Genomic DNA, 19,402 nt, shown 5'->3' with positions numbered 1-19,402 from the left:
TGTGTGTATGTGTGTGTGTGTGTGCATGTATTTAAACAGGTTCATAATGAAATAAAAAGGAATACTCATGACAATTACAATCTTCATTTCTATAACTGGTCACATGCTTATAGCTGGTATTTGTAACTACCTTCTTCTACTACCCATTCTGGATTTTTTTGTTGATGAAAGAGTTAAGAAACACAACGATTTCATTGACATGGCTAGAACTTGATTTCATTTTACCAAAGAGTTCTAACAGCCTCAGGGAAACTCCAAACAAAATTTGAATAAATGTTTCTCTTCCCAGAAAATGTAAGGCATTATAATAAAGGGTTATAACCAGTTGTAATTAAAGTGATTAATAACATATACAAATTCATATTTCAGGGCTCAGTTCTTTTTTCATTGGTACCCAGACAGAAAAAAATGTTGGTACCTTTTTTCAAGTCATCATATACAATATTCAGAAGAACACTTGCCAGCTTTGAATAACAAATAAACAATAGTGCATCAAAATATATGTCCTGATGTCAGGTACTACTACATTATTTTCTCCCAGCAGACATACTCCTTCCTTCATTCTCATCTTCATAGATAAGGGGTTGTGAGGTTTGCACAGCTAAATCTGGAGCATTGGGCTTGCTTTACCTTTTCACTGTAGATAGAAAGGATGTCCCTTTATGTTGGGATATTAATTTGCATATTAAATACAGCCTCTACCAAAAGTCCATACTAATTATTATGTTTTCAAAATAAGTGTGTTTGGGTCACTGAAAATATCAGGAAAAGAGGAAAAAGAGAATATGGAATCAAGAACAGAGAACTTTAAGGAAAATATATCTTGCTATACATTTCTTTCTCAGGAAGAGAATGCTTTATGGCTCAGAGGCCAATCAACAATAATATTAAAAGTCACAGATATGATCTTTCATAAGTGATATTCAAAATGAACAGGTCCAAAAATCATCATTCAAATCAGTAACATATGGTTTAGGTCATTGTATATCTCAGTCTCTCAAATTGCATATGACTCATTTTCAAAATCAAGGTTTGATGGCAACATCACATGTGACAAAATCAAATCTTACAAGCTTAGCTTCGCGCTTACTGTTTGTCTGCACCATGAATGTGATCCCAGTCATTCTGACAGGGTGGGAACGGGAAGGGCAAGATCAGCTTTCATGTTAAATTGTCAGATAATCACCATGAAACCTCTGAATAGTTGAAAAGTTTGCCACTGTGAAGACAAATTCACTCGGGACTTGGCAGGATGTATGTGTTTGCATGCATGATATCATTAGGCATGCCATCACTGTAGACACAGCACATGTTGAAAATAGACTTTTTTCCCTCCATGGCCTTTTTGAGTCTGTGTCAGGGGATCATGAAGTAGGTAAATGGTTGGAAGAGAAGCAATTTACAGTTAGATCTGAGTCAGATAATATGAACCGCAGCTTGTGAACACTGCTGCCACACCAATATCACATCATGCAGACCCTGGGTAGAATGGCTGCTGCTGAGAAAACTCATTTTCACTTTACCTACCCAGGGAGAAAGTAGCAAAGTTCTGAATTTTTTAAATATCAGATCGAAAGTAAAGATTGCTTTATGCTGATTTTCAATCTTGGGAAGCAAAGGAAAAAGGTGAGAGTGAAATGCGACCATCATTTGGGAAGATCTACTAATATTTAATGTTTCTAAAGCTATTAAAATTCAAATGACAGTTACAACATTTTCTTTGATAATATATCAAAATAGAACTTTTGCGTACAAGCTGATATACTACCTAACCTCAGGTTTAAAAAATAACTTTTATTAAGTGTATCTATAGATGGGGTCTGAATCTGCAGATACAAAGAAGCACACTTGTTCGGGAGAGAATCTGTAGATCCAACGCAGAAACTGACTGGAAATGGAGAGTGGAGGGTGCAAGCAGAGCTTTCCCTGGAGACATGGAGAAGAAGAATGTTAATTTGTCATTCAAGAGGATGGGGTTGAGAACTCTGTGATCCTCTGAGAAAGTGAAAATGTGTAGACTTTGCCTTCCAACCAGTGCTGAAATCCTTGATAATGTTAGAAATGCAAATCCTGGGGCTGGAGGATGTTGTAGATTAGTGGTTCTCAAACCTCAGTGACTATAAGAGTCAGCAGGAGATCTAGTTCAAAATGTAGCAAACCAGACCCCACTCTGAGAGATTCCATTTCAGTGGTTTGGTACAGGAACCTGCAATTGAATAAGTGCTTCAGATACGGTAATTCAGGTGGTCCTTACATTTTGAGAAATATGCTGTACTCTTCATGAGTAAAGAATCTGTGAATCCCCAACTTTCACAAAGTGTTTTATTTCCCCTCTTAAAAGAGATAGCATTGAAATAGTAGCAGCAGCACTACCTACCAATAATCCTGAACACTATGTTCCAAGCATTATAAACACTTTATTTGTGTTATAATAATATTAATTACCATTTATTGAGTATTTACTCATTACCAGGCACTGTTATTTAATTAAACACAGGATATCTAAATAGTATATACTTTAACCTCCTTCTTACAATGAAAGTATTATTCTCTATTTTTATAGCAAAGGAAATGGTGGCTCACAAAAGTTCAATGACTTGTCTAAGGTCACATACTAGTAAGCAAAATAGAGTCTCTGAATTCAAAGACTGTGCTTTTTCCAACGCTTTATTCTGAAAATGATCTAATGAGCGGGAGAGGAAAAGATCTCCATGTGACAAATTCCTGCAAGTGTGTATAGCTAGCCAGTGCTGTAGATGGAGCTGTCGTTTCCAATTAATCCCCACAGACACATTAAAAACAGCTTAAACAGCCATAAATATTCTTGTCCCTTCTTATAACTGCTCAGTCGGCTAACAAAGAAAAGATGATTCCAGGGTTTTGTTTCCCACTCCTGGGAAACAGAATTGTGTAAATTGCACACTCTATATTATTGAGCTGTGGAGTGATGAAAGTGTTTGTCTGGAAGCCTCTGTTATATGCCATTATGCCATATCTTTGGCTCTTTCTGTCCAGTGTAAGGGACGTGTGTTCTGCCCTAGAATCACTTGTATAATAGCATAGAGGAGCAGCCATAGTGATTGGAAAGAGCTCTGCCTGATGTGGGTAGGAGAGATCTGAATTTGCCTCTCAGCTCTGCCTCTCAGCTCTGCCTCTCATGAGCGTTTGGGGGCTGGTCTTCTGTCAGTACTGAGCCTCAGTCTTCTCACTTATAAGGTATGAATGAAAATTAATACTTAAAAAAATAAAAGAGAATTAAACAAAATAAGTTCCTAGGACACAGTAGGTGTGCAATAAGTTTTGTTTAAGTATTCTCTTTATAAACAAAGTTTAAACCTAATTTTATGCAGCTTGAGAAATGGAAGTTTCTCTAGTAACACCCTGTTTTTAGATGAACTCAAAAATATGCTCAACACTTGGGCTTTGATGAGCCACTCATAAACATGTCAAACTGTTCAGGGTGGTGATAGAGACAGATCAAAAGAAGCAAGCATCATGAATACTTTATAAAGAAGCAAACTGCCTCTGGAAAAGCTCTTTCAACTGCCTAAAGTCTAAGAGAAGTTTGGTTTGCTCATTACTGTACTAGAACTTTTAGAACTACAGATTTCATGCCCCCCTCTTTGTTACACCATGGTGAGCACAGGTCGTGCATCTAATCATAGAAATGAGTACATGTCTATTCCAAACATTTTTATATTGAACCAAGCATTTATTGATGTGTTCAATAGATATTTATCTAATGATGATGATGGTGCTAGGAACTAAAATTCAGCATTGAAGAAAGTCGCCACAGGCAACAAACAAACATGGGAGAGACACACAAACAAACCACACAATGTGATAAGTGCTACGAACATGTTGGCATGAGACTCAGAGAAGGAAATTATCTGGGGAGAACTTCCAAGAGGTAGTAATACCTATCGGCAATCTTAACAAATGAATTAATGAGGAAAAGAAAGAGGAAAGTTCAGGCAAAGGGAATAGATGTGTGAGGTCACAGCACTATGAGAGAGCATGGCATACTTGAAAACTACAAATAGTAGGAAATGGTTGCAAGGGAGGGGTCGGGGCGGGACATGTGGGACAAGTAAACAAAGGAGATGCTACAGGTAGTCGTGGATCCGCTAAGAAGGAGCTTCAGTGCCAAAACTATTTTAGAAGACAGTCTGGAAGCAGGAAAATTATAAAATACATCTAAGAGAATGATAGGTAAATATTTCGGAGGAAAAGGGAACAGAACCAGTTTAGTTTATTTTGAGCCTAACTACTTTCTGGGTATTCTATGCATTCAGGGCAGGATTCTCGGTAGTGGGATTTCAAGGTGGTAACAGACATACCCTGCCTGCTGAGGAAGGCTCTGAGACCACGTGCAAGAATGGCATGGTTCATGTGCCAAAATGGTTGTGGAGACAGGTGGGACTGACAGAATTATGTCTCAGAGGAGCAAAGGGGACAGCTAAGCAATAAGAAAATAATAATATTGAAAAGGGGGTTATCCCCTTAAGATGCCTTCTAGATTGATTGATAGCCCCAAATTAAAAGAGAAAAATGGAAGCACTACTATTTTATTACAATTTCCACATGACCCTGTCCGGATCAAAAGTGGAAAATGTGATTTTGGAAGCTGATCAGGTTGGAGTGCCTTGGGGTTCTTTTATTAGAGCTATGACTTAGGCATGAATTATCTGGATAATTTCTTATGCCCATAAAACCAACTATATGGCAGTCCCAGGGAGAGGAGTTGGTGACCAGATATGGTGCTGGGACTGCTAGAAACTGATAAAAGCTTGTGTATTTTCTCAGTGTAAGAAAATGGACAAAAAAATATGGTGATGGAAGGAGAACTGACTCTGGGTGGTGAACACACAATGGGATTTATAGATTATGTAATACAGAATTGTACACCTGAAATCTATGTAATTTCACTAATAATTGTCACCCCAATAAATTAAAAAAAAAGAAAATAGACAAAAATGGAATGTTTCAAAAGGTGTCCAATTTAGTAGTCAGTTTAGGGAAGACTGGAAGAAAAGCCTAAGCTAGCACTACAAGAGATATTTTAAAAAGAGAACCTCTTTTTAAAATTTGAATGCTTGGTTGGCATTGTAATATTAGCAGTTCAACTTTAAGATGTGCTGGGATCTTGGCAACCCAGGGCTTACGGCAAGAAGAGACCATCACCCAACAGAGAGCTGCTCAAAGGGTGAGGTGGTAAGTGGGGAGAATTGACCTCGCTACTATGGATGAAGGTGGAGAGATGTTCCCAGGCCCAGTCTAAGCTCTGTGCAAGCTCGGACGTGGTTTGGACAATTGTTGGTGGCAGGAGGTCCCTTCCAGTGAGTGAGGCATGACAGTGAGGGACCCTAGAGGTGGTCTAACTTGGAAATCAGGCAGAAGCAGTCAAAATCTTGAGATCTGCCCTTATGCGACATAACTTCTGCCAGTGGCTAGAGAGGCACTCTGTGCTTCAGCTATGCAGACACTTCCAGTTTCCTGAATTTGCCATGCTCTCTGACCTTTGGATCTTTATTTCTGCTGTTCCCTGCCTGAAATCTCTCTGTCATTCTCCTGTCAAAGAACTTATCATGCCATTATAACTGCATGTTCATATATCTGTCTCCCCCACCAAATCATATGCTCCATGAGAATGGGGCTTGTCTGTCTCATTCACCATTTATCCCCAGTGTCTAGTACAATGCCCACCACATAGTAATTTCACAATAAGTACTTGTGGAATGAATGAATGAATGAATGAATGAACTAAAGAGAAAGAAGTTAGGGAAAGAAGGATCAAGCCCCTGAACTGGAACTGTAGTTAACAACTGTGATTCATGTTCTGGTTCAGAGGAGAGCTATCTTGTTTGGGAATAATTAGCAGCATTTGAGTGGGTGGAGCCAACACTGAGGGTGTATTGTGATGATTCAGGGTAACTGAGGTCCTAGGGAAGGTACCTGAGGTCGCAGGAGATTTATAAGTCAGACTGGAATTTAGTCATAATGACTTGGACTCCACATAATATGGAAGAAATTAGACATAATTGCAGCCATATAACTGAGATTGCTAATGTATGGCCTACCTGCAAAGGTGGCCCCCATAATGTGGTCTATAAATGGGTCCTATCAGTAGATCCCATCACCGGAATTTAGGAAGAGAAAGGCAGGAGAAATGAGGTGAGGACTGACAAGTGAAGAGAAATTACAAAGAGAAGTATAACTGTTACCTTTCTCTAATTAGAATGCTAAAGAATGTGAGGGTCAAAACTTAGAGTTAAATGCTTTGGAGAGCTATAACGAAGCATAATTTGCATACAGTCTCCTACAGAGATTAAGATGAGACTTTTGTCATCCTAGCTTCACCACTGATATCTGGATAGTGAGGTGTATGACCCTCAGTTCCCACATCTGCTAAGTGGCATAATGTGTGGAAAGTGCCTAGAACAAGGTTTCGTATACAATTGATTCAACAAACAGTACCTATCGTAAATGTTTATAGGTACTAGGACAGACTGAGGTGAAAGGATTGTTGTCACTTGTTTTGTTCGTTGCCCTCCCCACCACTACGCACACACCATCTCAAACACATACACTAGCATCAGTAACTTCTCTGAGGTTTGTTGGTTTTTGAGAAAGGGAAAGACCAGTAACCATGTACCAAGGGCCCTAGAGCCGTATGCCTGCCTATGAGTAGGCTGAACACTAAATCACTGACAATGGCACGTCCACACGTGGAATCTGACTCTGAAATTAGGAGTAGGACATTAAGGACCCTGCTGCCATTTCTCAATTTTGGCTGGGAACCCATCACAATAACAGTACTTTTCCTTTAGCTGTATCAGGGTTCTTAAACCTGGCTATACATTAGAATCATCTGAAATCCTTTTGAACAAGAATACTGCTCAGTTTCACCCCAGACCAATCAAATGAGAAACTCTTGGGAATAGGCTCACGCTTGAGTTTCTAAAAGCTCCAGGTGATTCTAACGTGCTCATCCATGGACCACAGATGCACTGGCATACCTAGGAGCTTGTTTAAAATGCAGGATCTCAAGCTCTAATCCAGACTGAATCAGAATCAGAATTGAATCAGAATCTGCATTTAAAGGAGACGTCCCAGTGATTCATAGTCACATCAAAGTTTGAGATGTACTGGTAGACATCAGGGATCCTCAAGTCTGGCTGCACAATATAATCATCTAAAGGACTTTTGAAAAATACAGATGCTTGGGCTTTATCCCCTGAGATTCTTATTTAATTGGTCTGAGTAGGACCCAGCACAGATATTTTGAAAAATCACCCCCAACTGCGTAAACTGTGCAGCCACGGTTGAGAACCACATTGCTTGGTAAGCTATGCCACAGTCATAGTCCCAATTCTCAGCAAGGAATAGCTTCATTTGGGGTGCTGTGAAAGGTGAGGTTTGGCAACATTCCCTTTCCCACAGTTACCTCAGAATTGGCACAAAGAACAAATTTGATCTGTCTATATAGGGTGTCCTAGCAATGTATGTAAGAAATGTCTATTTCATATGTCTCTTCTATAAACATATATGTAAATTTATATTTTCTATTTTCTTTTTTGTTATAACTGTAGTCTATTTCTGACTACTTCTGTTTGCATAATGACAATAACCAAGTTGGAATAACCAAATAGGGGACATGACTCATGTTCTACTTTTACTCAGTGGTAAACAATTTTCAATATTTATATTAAAACAAATGTGGAGATATTACAGGAGAGAATATATATTTGTGAATTTTGAAGAGAAAACACAAGACTTCAAAGAAATTTTGTGCTTGTAGTGGACTCTCCAGGCTGCATCCCAGACCTCCTACTGGCACGGATTTATTCTCCGTCTGCCCTTGGGACTAGTTTAGAGGAAAAGTTTGAGAAGCACTGAACCAATGGAAGTATTTGAAACGTGACACTCTTAATTGACTTGGTTTCAAATCCTCAGCAGTTGGTGCAACTTGGCTTAGCTCAAATGCTAGAAATACTGTAACATTTGTCACTTCAATCCCAGCCAAGGGTCAAATGCAGTATCACAAATAGAAGCTAAAATAAGTTCTAAAAGTCATTTTTGTGGTTGACTTAACTTTATTCACATGATAGCTACAGGGGCTGACAAAGACTTCCTCTAACATTTCTTTCCTCTGGCAGGATGATTTAGAGTTTGGTTGCAGTGTGGTTTGAAGGGATGTGTGGTGAGACGGATCAGGGGCTTGTTATAGCTCTACATCGTCATGAATCCAGTTTCATTTTGACCTTGTGGCTTGTCTAACACATTTGCCGTTAAGAGTTGGGGAATAAATCTATCACTCACTGGCAAACACTTGGCAGCCCTTGAGAGCAGCATCTTTAGAGAACATACAATTTATCCTAACACTGGAAGCACCTCAGATACTGTGAGTGCAGGTCAGAAGTGCCTTGAGGTACCGAGAAAGGCATCCCATGACAGCAGTGGGATCTCAGGGCATACAGCAGGCAGCTCTGGAGTGTTGCAGTCAATCCCAGGAGCGTGACATGCCGTCTCAGTACTGATAGGACCTCACAAGGAGCCACATGAGGATAACCGTGATCAGGACAATGGTGAAGTTGAGACACAGCTCCCGGGTGGAGTGTTCCATTCTCACAGCGGCTCAGTGAGAACCGGAGGCAGGCTTCTCAGGGCACAGCAGAGCCCCCTGCTTGTCCTCACCTCCTAACAGAATGTAACAAAGACAAAACGAGGAGATTAATGAGCATTCCTTCCTCAAAGGAAATAGAAGCATTGTGGAAGAGGCTAGTGTTAGGAGCTGAATTGTGTCGCCCCCAAAATTCATATGTTGAAATCCTAACCCCCAGTATCTCAGAATATGACTGTATTTGGAGATAGGGTTTTTCAGGATGTAATTAAGTTAAAATGAGGTCATTAAGATGGGCCCTAATTCAATATGACTGGTGTCCTTATAAGAAGAGGAGATTAGAACACAGATACGTACAGAGGAAAACAATTGAAGACAGGGAGAAGATAGATATCTGGAAGCCAAGCAGAGAGGCCTCAGAAAAAATCAACCTGCCAACACCCTGACCACAGATTTCTAGCCTCCAGAATACCTCTGGACTAGAGTTGCAACTCCTCCCTCGGTCTCCAGTCTGCAGCCTACCTGCAGATTTTAGATTTGCCAGCCTCCACAACTGCACAAGCCAATTACATATCACACACACACACACACACACACACCCTATTGGTTCTGTTTCTCTGAAGAATCCTGACTAACACAGAGAGACTCTCTTCTCTGCCTGATGTCAAAAAGACCAACATAGTCCTGATTTTTTTTCCTGTAATGATTATATTGATGCTTTTGATAAAATACAAAATATTACATTTTTCTCTCTCCAACTTCTGTGTTTGTGTATGTGAATAGGTGTGTACTTGTTTTGCTAACTTAGAGTCACAGCAAGCAAGGTCATCAAAACAGAAAACAAATGTTATGGTTTAGTACTATTCTTGCTTTGAGTTACATATAGAAATAGGATACCATAAATTTTCAGGTCTCAGGCCTGAAAAATAGGTCTTCTTCTAGCCCCGGTGAAAACATGGAGTAGTTTGAACATCTGCCTGGCCTTTTATAAGCACTGCATTGGGCACAGAGCCTACTGGAGGTCAACCGAAAGTACCTCACATAACAGACACTCAGGCCAAAGAGCAAGTGTTAACCTCATGGGTACTTCTGTTTCAACAAGGGCTTGTGCCAGTTATTTTTAGTCAGCTCTAGGATGTGCTCAGATTGTAAACACTTCAAAGAGCAGGGATGATATCTTTCTAGTTTGTACAGACAGTACACTTAGGAAATCACACTTGGAGAACATAGGCAATGCAGCCAATCAAATTATTACCTTCCATGATGTGGCATAATGGACACTTTGTGTATGTGAATTAAATGAAATTAAAGATTAAAGATAATATTTTAGATACTTAAAAGTCTCTTGTAGAGTAAAAACGTTCAAGAGGAAAGGGTGTTTTGTTCATTTGCTAAGGGTGGAAGTTCAGAGGACAGGAAGGGTTGTTGGCAAGCCTTTAGCCTGACAACCATCTAACCTGACTGAATTATTAATTGTAACTGTACTTGTTGTATTAATAGTGGACCCAACTGCTAATTGTATAAACTATATGAATAGTCATTTTTCATACTATTTCATTGTTAGTGTAACACACAAATTCAGATCAGATGGTGTCAACCAGTAGGTTGTTCAATCCTGGTTGAAAATATGGCCAATGATGATTGACTTATATTTTATTTTCCTTTTCATTCTTGTCCATCTTTTGGCCATCTACATGAAGTATGAGGTAAATCGCCAACCAAAATCTTTACAACCACTTGAAGAAGAGAGTAAACAGAAGGAAATAAATGGCTAAATGACTAGAGAGAATGTGTAAGAATGTACACAAGAGCAGGGGGAACAGGAAGGTGATGAATCTAGGTAGGGAGTCTGGAGGCCAAAGACTGAGAATCAAAAGCAGAGTCTTCCTTATGAATTTATTAAGAAATTCAAATCCTCGTGCAAATGCCCACTCATTTGGATAAGTTCTGAAGAAATACTGAGATATGCAAAAAACATGACACTCTTTATAATGATCGAAACAACTCAGTTCAGGGAGGACAAAATAATGGTCCCACCAAATCTGTGTTCGTTATATTAAGCTCCTAAATAAAGGGAATCATGAGAGTGGCCCAACAGAAACATGCTGGGGAAGATGTTATTGAAAGCTGTCCACAGCTCTGGTCATGTGACCTTCACAACAACTCTGTGACCTTCACACATCAGGCAAGTATTATTGTGATTTTTATCTCTCCCAAGATTACAGCTAAGAAACTGGCTTTTACAAAGAGGTTAAATTGTTTGTATAATGACACACAGCGAGTTAGAGGCAGAGCTAGAACTGGCAGGCTGGAACTAGTTTCTATAACAGAATCGTGATTACTCCCTAGGAGTGATTACAAGACTGAATTATTACTGCAATTAATTGCTCTGGCTAAACAAAGTTAGTGTAAATCTTCAACCACTCTGAGAAAACAATTTGACATGTTTTATTAAAGTTGATAATGCTCATTCTCTACTATCCAACAATTTTACGTCGTCTTTAGAAACTCAAGCACATATGTATGAGGATGCTCATACAAGAATGGTCACAGCAACATTGTCTCAATACCTTAAAGCTGGAAACAACTCAAATGTTTATCAGTAGTAGAATAGATGATAAATTGTGGTATGTTCATACACTTGAATGCTATAGAGCTAAGAAAATATACAAACTACAACAATACTCAAGATGGGTGAAGCTCATAAATATAAATGTTAGGCAAAAGAATTTACAAAAGAAACATAGAATATGATTGCATTTATACAAAGCCAAAAACAGAACTTAATCATATTGTTTGGGAATGCAGACATAGATGGTAAAATTATATATAAAGAGAAACATGGGCAAGATTACTCAACAATCAAGATGGTGATTACCTCTGGTGGGACAAAAGGGAGAGGTGACCAGGAATGAACTTCTGGGGGCTGGCAATGATCTGTTTCTTGACCTGGGTGATAGTTATATAGGTGTTGCCTTATAATTATTGTCAAACTATATGTTTCATGCATTCTTCATGTTCTTTCCAGTAGTCTCTGAATCGAAAGACTACCCATCACACTTCTTATTTCCTGTGGTTTACCTGTTACTATTTCTTGCACTTTGATGGTGAACTTATATATTGATTGTTTTATATATTTTTTAATGAATAAAACACAAAGAGTTAAGGTGAGAATTTCTAATGAATCCAATTCAATCAACACATACTTTAACTGTAAGGGGTGGGCTTGACTTGACTTTCACACACATTTATACCAAAGGTAGGCAGAAATTCAGATCAGCAACCTTCATTTTTCTGCTGTTAATCCACAAAAACAATTTTGGCTTCATTTAAAATCTTTCCTGGAGTCAAAATCACACCATATGATCCAAAGCGATTACCATATGGATGAAATAAAAACCAAAAAGCTCTGAACAAATTCAGACTTTCGTTGAACAGAGATTTTTCAGAAGATGGAAGACAGGCTTCCCTCCATGATTAAAAAAAAATGTTTTTTAAGAGAAAGGGAGAAAATGCACACATACCATGAGGTGAAAAAAGGACAAGAATCAATATTATTCACTTTATATCTGAAGAAACACTGTGTACAATAAGCATAGCCTATTTCATTACGAAATGTAAATATTCCCCTGCCTTTCTCATTTGTAACTTGTGCACGCACACACACACACACACACACACACACACACACACACACACACTCTATGCTAAGCGTGAAAGTCCTGCTGTTCCATGAAGAGGGTCAAGAACACACCTGGCTGTGGTAGGTTTCTCCAACGTGGGCTCCAATTCTGGCTCCACCTCTGGCTGGTCTTCTGGGCTGTGTGAACTCCTGGGCTCTGGCAGGGCCTAAAGTAGTCCCAGGGAGGTGGCAATCACTGTGATGTCACTGATGAAACATCTCAAAGGAACAACCTCCAAAGGTTTGAGGCTATTTGTGTTTAGGGGGACATGGAAATATATCGATTAAGACTGTTCCTTTGGCTGCAAATTTGTGTTAACACCGCAGGTACTTAAAAATCTTTTCTTTCCAATTGATTTTTGTTACAATCGATACAAGTTTTAATCTTTTACATCTTCATGAATACCTCTAACGTGTTTAAAAGATCATAAACCAAGAGTGGTAGCCTAATATTAAAAAATCAATGTGGCATTTGGCTGCTCTCCTTACTCAGCATGTGAGGGTATAAAATACGACTTCATTTTACTACCCTTTAGCTCTTTGAAATGTGAAGAGTTCTGCACCTCGTACACGCACATCCCAAACTGCACACACGCACCAGAATTCAACAGGCTTCTTCAGCTCCTTCCAAACTGTCTTTAGTCCAAGCAGTGAAAGTTATCTCCTCAGTCACCTGCTCTGCATACCTTTCCAGCTAAGCTGTATGTTGCAAGATTACACATTAATATACCGTTTCATCTAAGACAGCTGTGGAAGCCATGGTTTATATATCTCTGTCAGTAAACTAATACAGCAGTAAGCTCATACAGCAAAACTCAAAGTCATTTGGATAGATTGGAGGTAAAAGGAGAACTGTCAAAGCTAGTGAAAAACATGAGTTATAGGCTGTATATCTGAAAGAAATCTAATTGAATAACTTTCAAATGTAAACACTAACTAAAACTAGACTCTTAAGATGAGTTTGTAATAAAAAATTCAGACGTCTGCCGGTAAAAGGAACCGTGAAGTGTTTAACTAGACTTGAAAACACATCAATTAAGCACTTTAAACATGATTCCCCAAATTGTGTTTACTCAGCAAATCCTTTCTTTGCAGATAATAGAGCAAATCTCCCCTCTGAATTCTCAGTTAGGGTCAATCAAAATAATGCATTCACAGGAAGCATAAACAAACAAAATTCTCTATATAGTTGTGTTCATTGTCAAACCTTTCCCCACCCTTCCTGATACTCCAGAGACAATACTGAAAGAAAGACTTTCCATCCTATTTCTTCATTTCAACATAAGCCCAATGATGGGTAATCTTAAAACAACATCCTGTCGTCACATGCCTTGTAAAAAGATAACTTGCTGAAGTGACAAATAGTATCTAATAATTATAGCCCAATCAAACACTTGCAGTTATTTGTTGCCATCTGGCAAACTCCTTGAATGTAGTCAGATTTCTGTCTTTTGCCTCCAAGCCCTGGCCAGATTATTTCAAATGCTAGGAATGTTTTCCTAGTAACCAAACCACACCTGTCCCCTGTTTAACCACTCGAAATTACTTTTTGTCCAATTAAAAAGATATATTTATTGTAAAAAATTTGAAAACGTAAAAGTATAAACAAAATTTAAATTACCTCTAATCCCACCACCTAAAAGGGAAAAAAAACCCTTTATATTACTTTTTATTCATGTTTGAGGCTGCATAGATAACAATTTCAAATTCCAAAAATATTTTTTGGTAAAGGCATTGATACTTGAAAAAGTGTTTTTGTTTTTTTTAAATCACATAGAATCAAATTATTCATACTATATACCATGGTTGGTATTGGGTTTATGGGACAAGTGTTTATTTTGTACTTATGAAAATAAGCATTAGCTCTACAATAGTTAACACATTAACTACAATGGGGAAATATTAACATATCACAAAATAGTTTACCAATTTGTCAATTTAGTTGAGTTGGTCAATTTCAATGTAACCTGGAGGAAAAATCCTACTGCTTATTCAGGAGTCAGTTCCATTTGTCTATTTGGTTGTTCCATTTAAGTTTCTCCAATATTATACCAGGGACTATTGTGTCCAGTACATTGACAAATTCCCAGATAGAGACTTCAGAAGCTTCTGCATATTCGTGGTTTATCATGGGATGTCATGAGAGAGTGGGATTACACTGGGAATTTAGCTTGTCATTAGTTTGACCTAACCTCTCCAGAAAAATATGCAATCCACCCAAAGTCACCTGATAACTGTTCAAAGGCTGAAGGGAGAGTTTAACCCTGAAGATCTGCCAGTCCATTAAAAAGAGGGGGAAAAAAACAACGTTATTGTCTCTCATTTAAGAAACTGAGAATAAGATTTCAAACCTTATTGTGCCAAAGCAAATTCATCCCTTTCAGTCAACCTTATTTAATTGTACTGATACTTTCCCTTCTGTGAGCAATTCCCATGTCTTAACAGCATTCATTACATATCAACTTTCTTTCAAGGTGCTGCCTTGCCCATCAGCAGGAAGACATACTAAATAATCTTTGACATTATTTCTATGCCTATTAATCTAGAATTTAGCCAAGAGCCAAAAATGTCAAGAAAACAACATTCACATTGACACTGGCATTGAAGATTTAATTAGTATTTATCTCCCCCCACTCCCATCACCACCATATATATTCTTAGCTGTACAACATTATATACCTTTTGAGAATAAATGCTGAGGTTTTGTGCCTCATTGAGAGCTAAACTAGCTTTTTTAAATTTACTCCCCATTTCCATCCACCTTTTTACTTTGAGAAGCGAAAAGTGAAGCTCTCATGTCAGTCCATGAATCCCACAAGTCTGTTCCACAGTGGGAGCTTTCAGCAAGGCCTTCGTGAGCCAGTGATAAGCTCTTAGCACATCACAGTAATGAGTATGATGATCATGGTACCTTTCTCACCTTCACAGCCCCACATCCAGCTGCTCAGAAAGCAAGAAACAGTTTTCAAATGCTATTCTCTTTCATTATCCTAAATACATGAGTACAAGCTCAGAGAAAGAGAAAGTCCTGTTTCTTGAAGTTTCTCCATGTCCTTGAAAAATTAATGATTATTATCTATATTCTTAATCACTTGTGGCACATACGTGATTTTGTCTCACTACCTGCATTTTAATTTCAAAGGCAGAAATGGTCTGTTGTATTTCTTTTGTTTCTCTAGCTGCACACTGAGCCAGAGAAGAGTCATAATAGATGTATAGCAAGGGGCTCAGCTTGAGCCTCCATCACATCTCCTGCTGAGATCCAGACATATCTAAGCATGCTTGGCAAAGATGAGTGAGGGAAGTTGAGGTCAATATCAAGTCTACTAATAAAAGGGCCTAAAAGCCACCTGGGAGATAAAACTCTGAAAGTAAGTGATCAAGAAGATATTGTAGTTTAGCAACAGAGAGAACAGATGGTCATTTTATTGCAGTGACACAAATTCACTGTAAAACAGTCCAGGTCCTGTGAAAAGCAAGATGGGACTAAATGTGCAAAAGGAAAATGTATTAGGGGGAATGCCTGTGAGAAAAAAATATGGAAGGAGGGAGGAAACATAGAATCATTAAATAGCAAGAAAAAGACGGGGAAAAGGACGAGTGGGTAGAAGCACCCTAGGCTGCAACTCAGCTCTCAGGAAAGTTTGACAAGTCTGTTAGGAAACCTCAAGTCAAAGTCATCTGTCAGAGTCCATGTCTCCCAAGAATGAGTCGACCTTCCTGTTCCTCCCACACTCAATCATTGACTGGGAACAAACTATGGGAAATGTGGCCTCTGTGCAAACATGATAATGATCTCAGAGCACAGCAGCTGGGGTCCACCTCAATTATGGGGCAGCCAGGTCTGAGAGGCACATTCTCATGGCCATCGTACCCACAAACTGCCCTCTTATTTCTCTACAGCTTGGATTCTGGGCCCTAGGAGTAGAGAGAGCTATGGTAAAAAAAAAAAAAAAAAAAAAAACCTCCATAACTCTTTTAACAACCTAAGGGTGTAACACTGACCGAGAGAGAGAGAGAGAGAGAGAGAGAGAGAGAGAGAGAGATTCTCCCTCTACCCTTGCCATTTCACAGACAACAGCACATCCACGGAGCCAGCAATGTAATGTTCTTCCACTGAAGTATCACAGAGCCCAGCTGAAGCAGCAGTGCTGATCAAGACGTATTTGCAGTTTATACTAAACTGTGCAGGCATTAGTAGCAAATAGCAGAAGAGAGGAACTTGAGCTAAAGAGCAAGAAAGTGGCAGGCACTCCATGGTAGCCAACCATACTTGTGCATGAGCACATGTCAACCACCCCCTGAAGTCTCTGGAAATAATTGGGAGGAGAATTACAGGGGTTCGCAGTCTTGCCTAATCGGTGGAGCTAGAGCCAGAAAATTTTGTATTAGTCCTGTTTATAATAGGCCATTTTAGTCCTGGATTTGTGAGGTGACACCTGTTGACTTCATCTGACTTGAAACCAATTAAATTCCTCTTCTCTGGAAAAAGTGTATTTCTGCTCTATAATAAGATTCTGCAAATAAACAGCTTTCTGTCAGCACATTGAACATAGCTACTGTGAGAGGGGGATGGAGGGAAAGCAGCCAAAAATGTGTTTACTACTAGGCTAATACCATCTGCCCTCAAAACACTCCCAGATTTCAGACTGGCTTTATTTCTCTGATGGGAAATAAGAATGCAGCAATCTTAACGTGCTGTTACTGAGCTGTTAAGAGTGATTCTGGCCAGACACGCCCACTTGAAACATTCTGTTCCTTAGTGAATTTGATCAAGGATATTTTGACTGAGTTTCCTTTGAGAATCTGTCAGTCAGAATAACACAACTGCAGTTTCAGCAAGAATAATAAGAATCAGATAAAATTGCTTGCTGTTCTCTGTGAACAAGTTCATTTGGCTGTAGCCTTTGGCTATTAAAGTAGAGAGAACAGTCATAAAGAATCATGAAAATCTATCTCCGCTCTCTGTGAAGGTAATGAAAACGGAAGTGCTTAGATGCTGCAATGTGGAAGAAGCTTAGCTGGATGAAAGCTACAGGCTAGGTTTCCTTTTGGATGAGGGATGTGCTACCTCTGAGAGCAACTGGACACTCCTTCTACAGCCTGGGGAGTAACCTAACCTTTTACACTTTTACAGTAAGTGAATGTGGAGTTGCCAGGGGCTAGTATTCCATGAATTTGGGAAGCTTATCTGGGAGGGGTGGTTCAGGCCTATTCTCTTTAGCTTGCATTCTGCAGGTTCTTGCCCTTAACTGCCAGTGTAGAAGAGCAAAGGGGGTCCCCAGACCTCAAGCTAATTACATCTATGTCTTTACGGGGTATACCTTTTGTGCTAACACAAATCCAACAAGCTGACATTTTCTTCCTCGTCTATTTTATCCCTCTTTTGCTAGATGTGACAGCCCTCACCAGGCACTTACATGCCAACCACTCCCACTGAGTACCAGGCACAAGGCATCACTGCCACTTTCTCTATGGACAATTGATTGAATCTCCCAGTCGTCACCACAACTCGCCTTGTCTGGTGCCTACCAGACACCCTTCCTCTGCAGCCTCCCCTGCTGGGTACCACAGCTTTTGACCACTGGAAGTACCAAAGTTACACTTACTTCTGGAGCGAAATGAGGAGTGGGGGTGAGGAAGTATGCCTCTTTCTGTGTGTTACACGCTGTTGAGGAGTACCAAAGAAGTAATTCCTTGCTACCACTCCAGCGTCTTCCCAGACATGAGTTCATGGGCAAGTTCAGCCAGGGAACACATAGAAGTAACAGGCATCGTGTTATATCAAACTCACTTCTTCCCTCCACCGCTAAGATTTGATACTACACCAAACTTTTCCTTCTCTTAGGATGAATTACCTCTTAGGAGGTGCCTAAGTTCCCAGACCAATCAACTTCTCTCTGGCCTGTTCCATCAGTGCACAAGACACGTGCTGACACATCTCGAAACGCAGCACTAGACGTGGCTTAGGCTCAAGCTGAGGCCCTACCCTCACCAGTGTCCTTGCATAGATAGTACATTATATCATGCTTTCTACCACTTATCTTTCCAGTGGGCCCAGAGTAGAAATTGGCTTCTCTGCACTTTGGCATTTTATTTCCTATTTCAGTGGTTTCCTATAGCTCCCAAATTAAGTTCAAAATCTTCGGCTGCAGAGGCAAAGCCCTATCATGATCTCACTTCTAAAACTCACTGCGCTCCTCTCCAGTAATCCCAAACTTGCACTTCCTCAGACGTTTTCTCCATGTGTGCATATGCCATTTCTTTCACTTATAAGACGTTCTCTCTCAGAGAACTCTGAGAGAGAATGTCTTCCTTTCTTCCCTCAACACCTCCCACCTTTGTTTGATGATTAACAACAAGACTTGATTCAAACATTACATTCCCTGATCCGTAAAGGTAGGATGGATGGACCTCTGAGATGTATGTAGCCCTTTATACTACTGATTTCACTCTATCACATTGACCTATTGTCCATCTCCCCTCCTTAACAACAGGACTTAGCTCTTACTCCTGCAGACCCAGTGCCTACTTGTGTAGTGCAGAGTATGTAGTGGGCACTTCATAAAAGTTTGTTGAATAAAAATATACCTGAATGTAAAGTGATTGATTGATTGATTGATTGATAAGTCTTCAACTCATGGGCATCAGAATGTTTTAAAAATAAAAATCTCTAACTTTCATCAATTTATGTGAGAAAAGTCAGTGATGTTTACAAGACCTGTAGTAACTTGAACTACTCATGAGTTCTTGATTTAAGAATAAAATAGTACATTCTAGGCTTCCTATCACTGAGTGCCAAATTTTATGTTTACATTTATTTTCCCTCAGTACTTCGAAGCAATAACTACATTATTGTCTGGCTTTCATTGCTATGGCCAAGGAGTCTACTATTGATCTGGTTGATGTATCATTGTAGATAATCTGTGCTTTTTCTCTAGTGATTGCTAAGATTTTAACTTGTGTTTGATGTTCTGCATCCCATTCTATCTTTCATATTTCTCAAATTCTCTTTCATTTTTCACATTTCTTTGAGTTTGCAACCTGGGAGATTTCTTCCGTTCTATCTTCCAATTCATTAACTCTCTCTTTTTCAA

The 19,402-nt window shown here is 39.3% G+C and overlaps 1 protein-coding gene across 1 annotated transcript; it reads right to left on the bottom strand.

Moving 5' to 3' along the window:
• Positions 1-8,073: 8,073 nt before the first annotated feature.
• SLN (sarcolipin) lies at positions 8,074-12,499 on the bottom strand. Its single transcript, XM_019718716.2, has 2 exons — positions 12,378-12,499; positions 8,074-8,700 (listed from the first exon to the last, which is right to left on the bottom strand). Exon 2 carries the CDS (start codon positions 8,624-8,626, stop codon positions 8,531-8,533), a length of 96 nt encoding a protein of 31 aa, XP_019574275.1. The 5' UTR covers positions 8,627-8,700; positions 12,378-12,499; the 3' UTR covers positions 8,074-8,530.
• Between the last annotated feature and the right edge of the window lie 6,903 nt (positions 12,500-19,402).

This window comes from Rhinolophus sinicus, linkage group LG06 (assembly GCF_036562045.2).
Source record: "Rhinolophus sinicus isolate RSC01 linkage group LG06, ASM3656204v1, whole genome shotgun sequence".
NCBI classification, from domain to species: Eukaryota; Metazoa; Chordata; class Mammalia; order Chiroptera; family Rhinolophidae; genus Rhinolophus; species Rhinolophus sinicus.
The sequence above is the reverse complement of the archived record's forward strand: the minus strand, read 5'-3'. Positions and strand labels throughout refer to the sequence as shown.

Bases quoted from the DNA above. Each gene is read 5' to 3' on its own strand.
- SLN (XM_019718716.2), bottom strand. From the start codon at position 8,626: ATGGAACACTCCACCCGGGAGCTGTGTCTCAACTTCACCATTGTCCTG.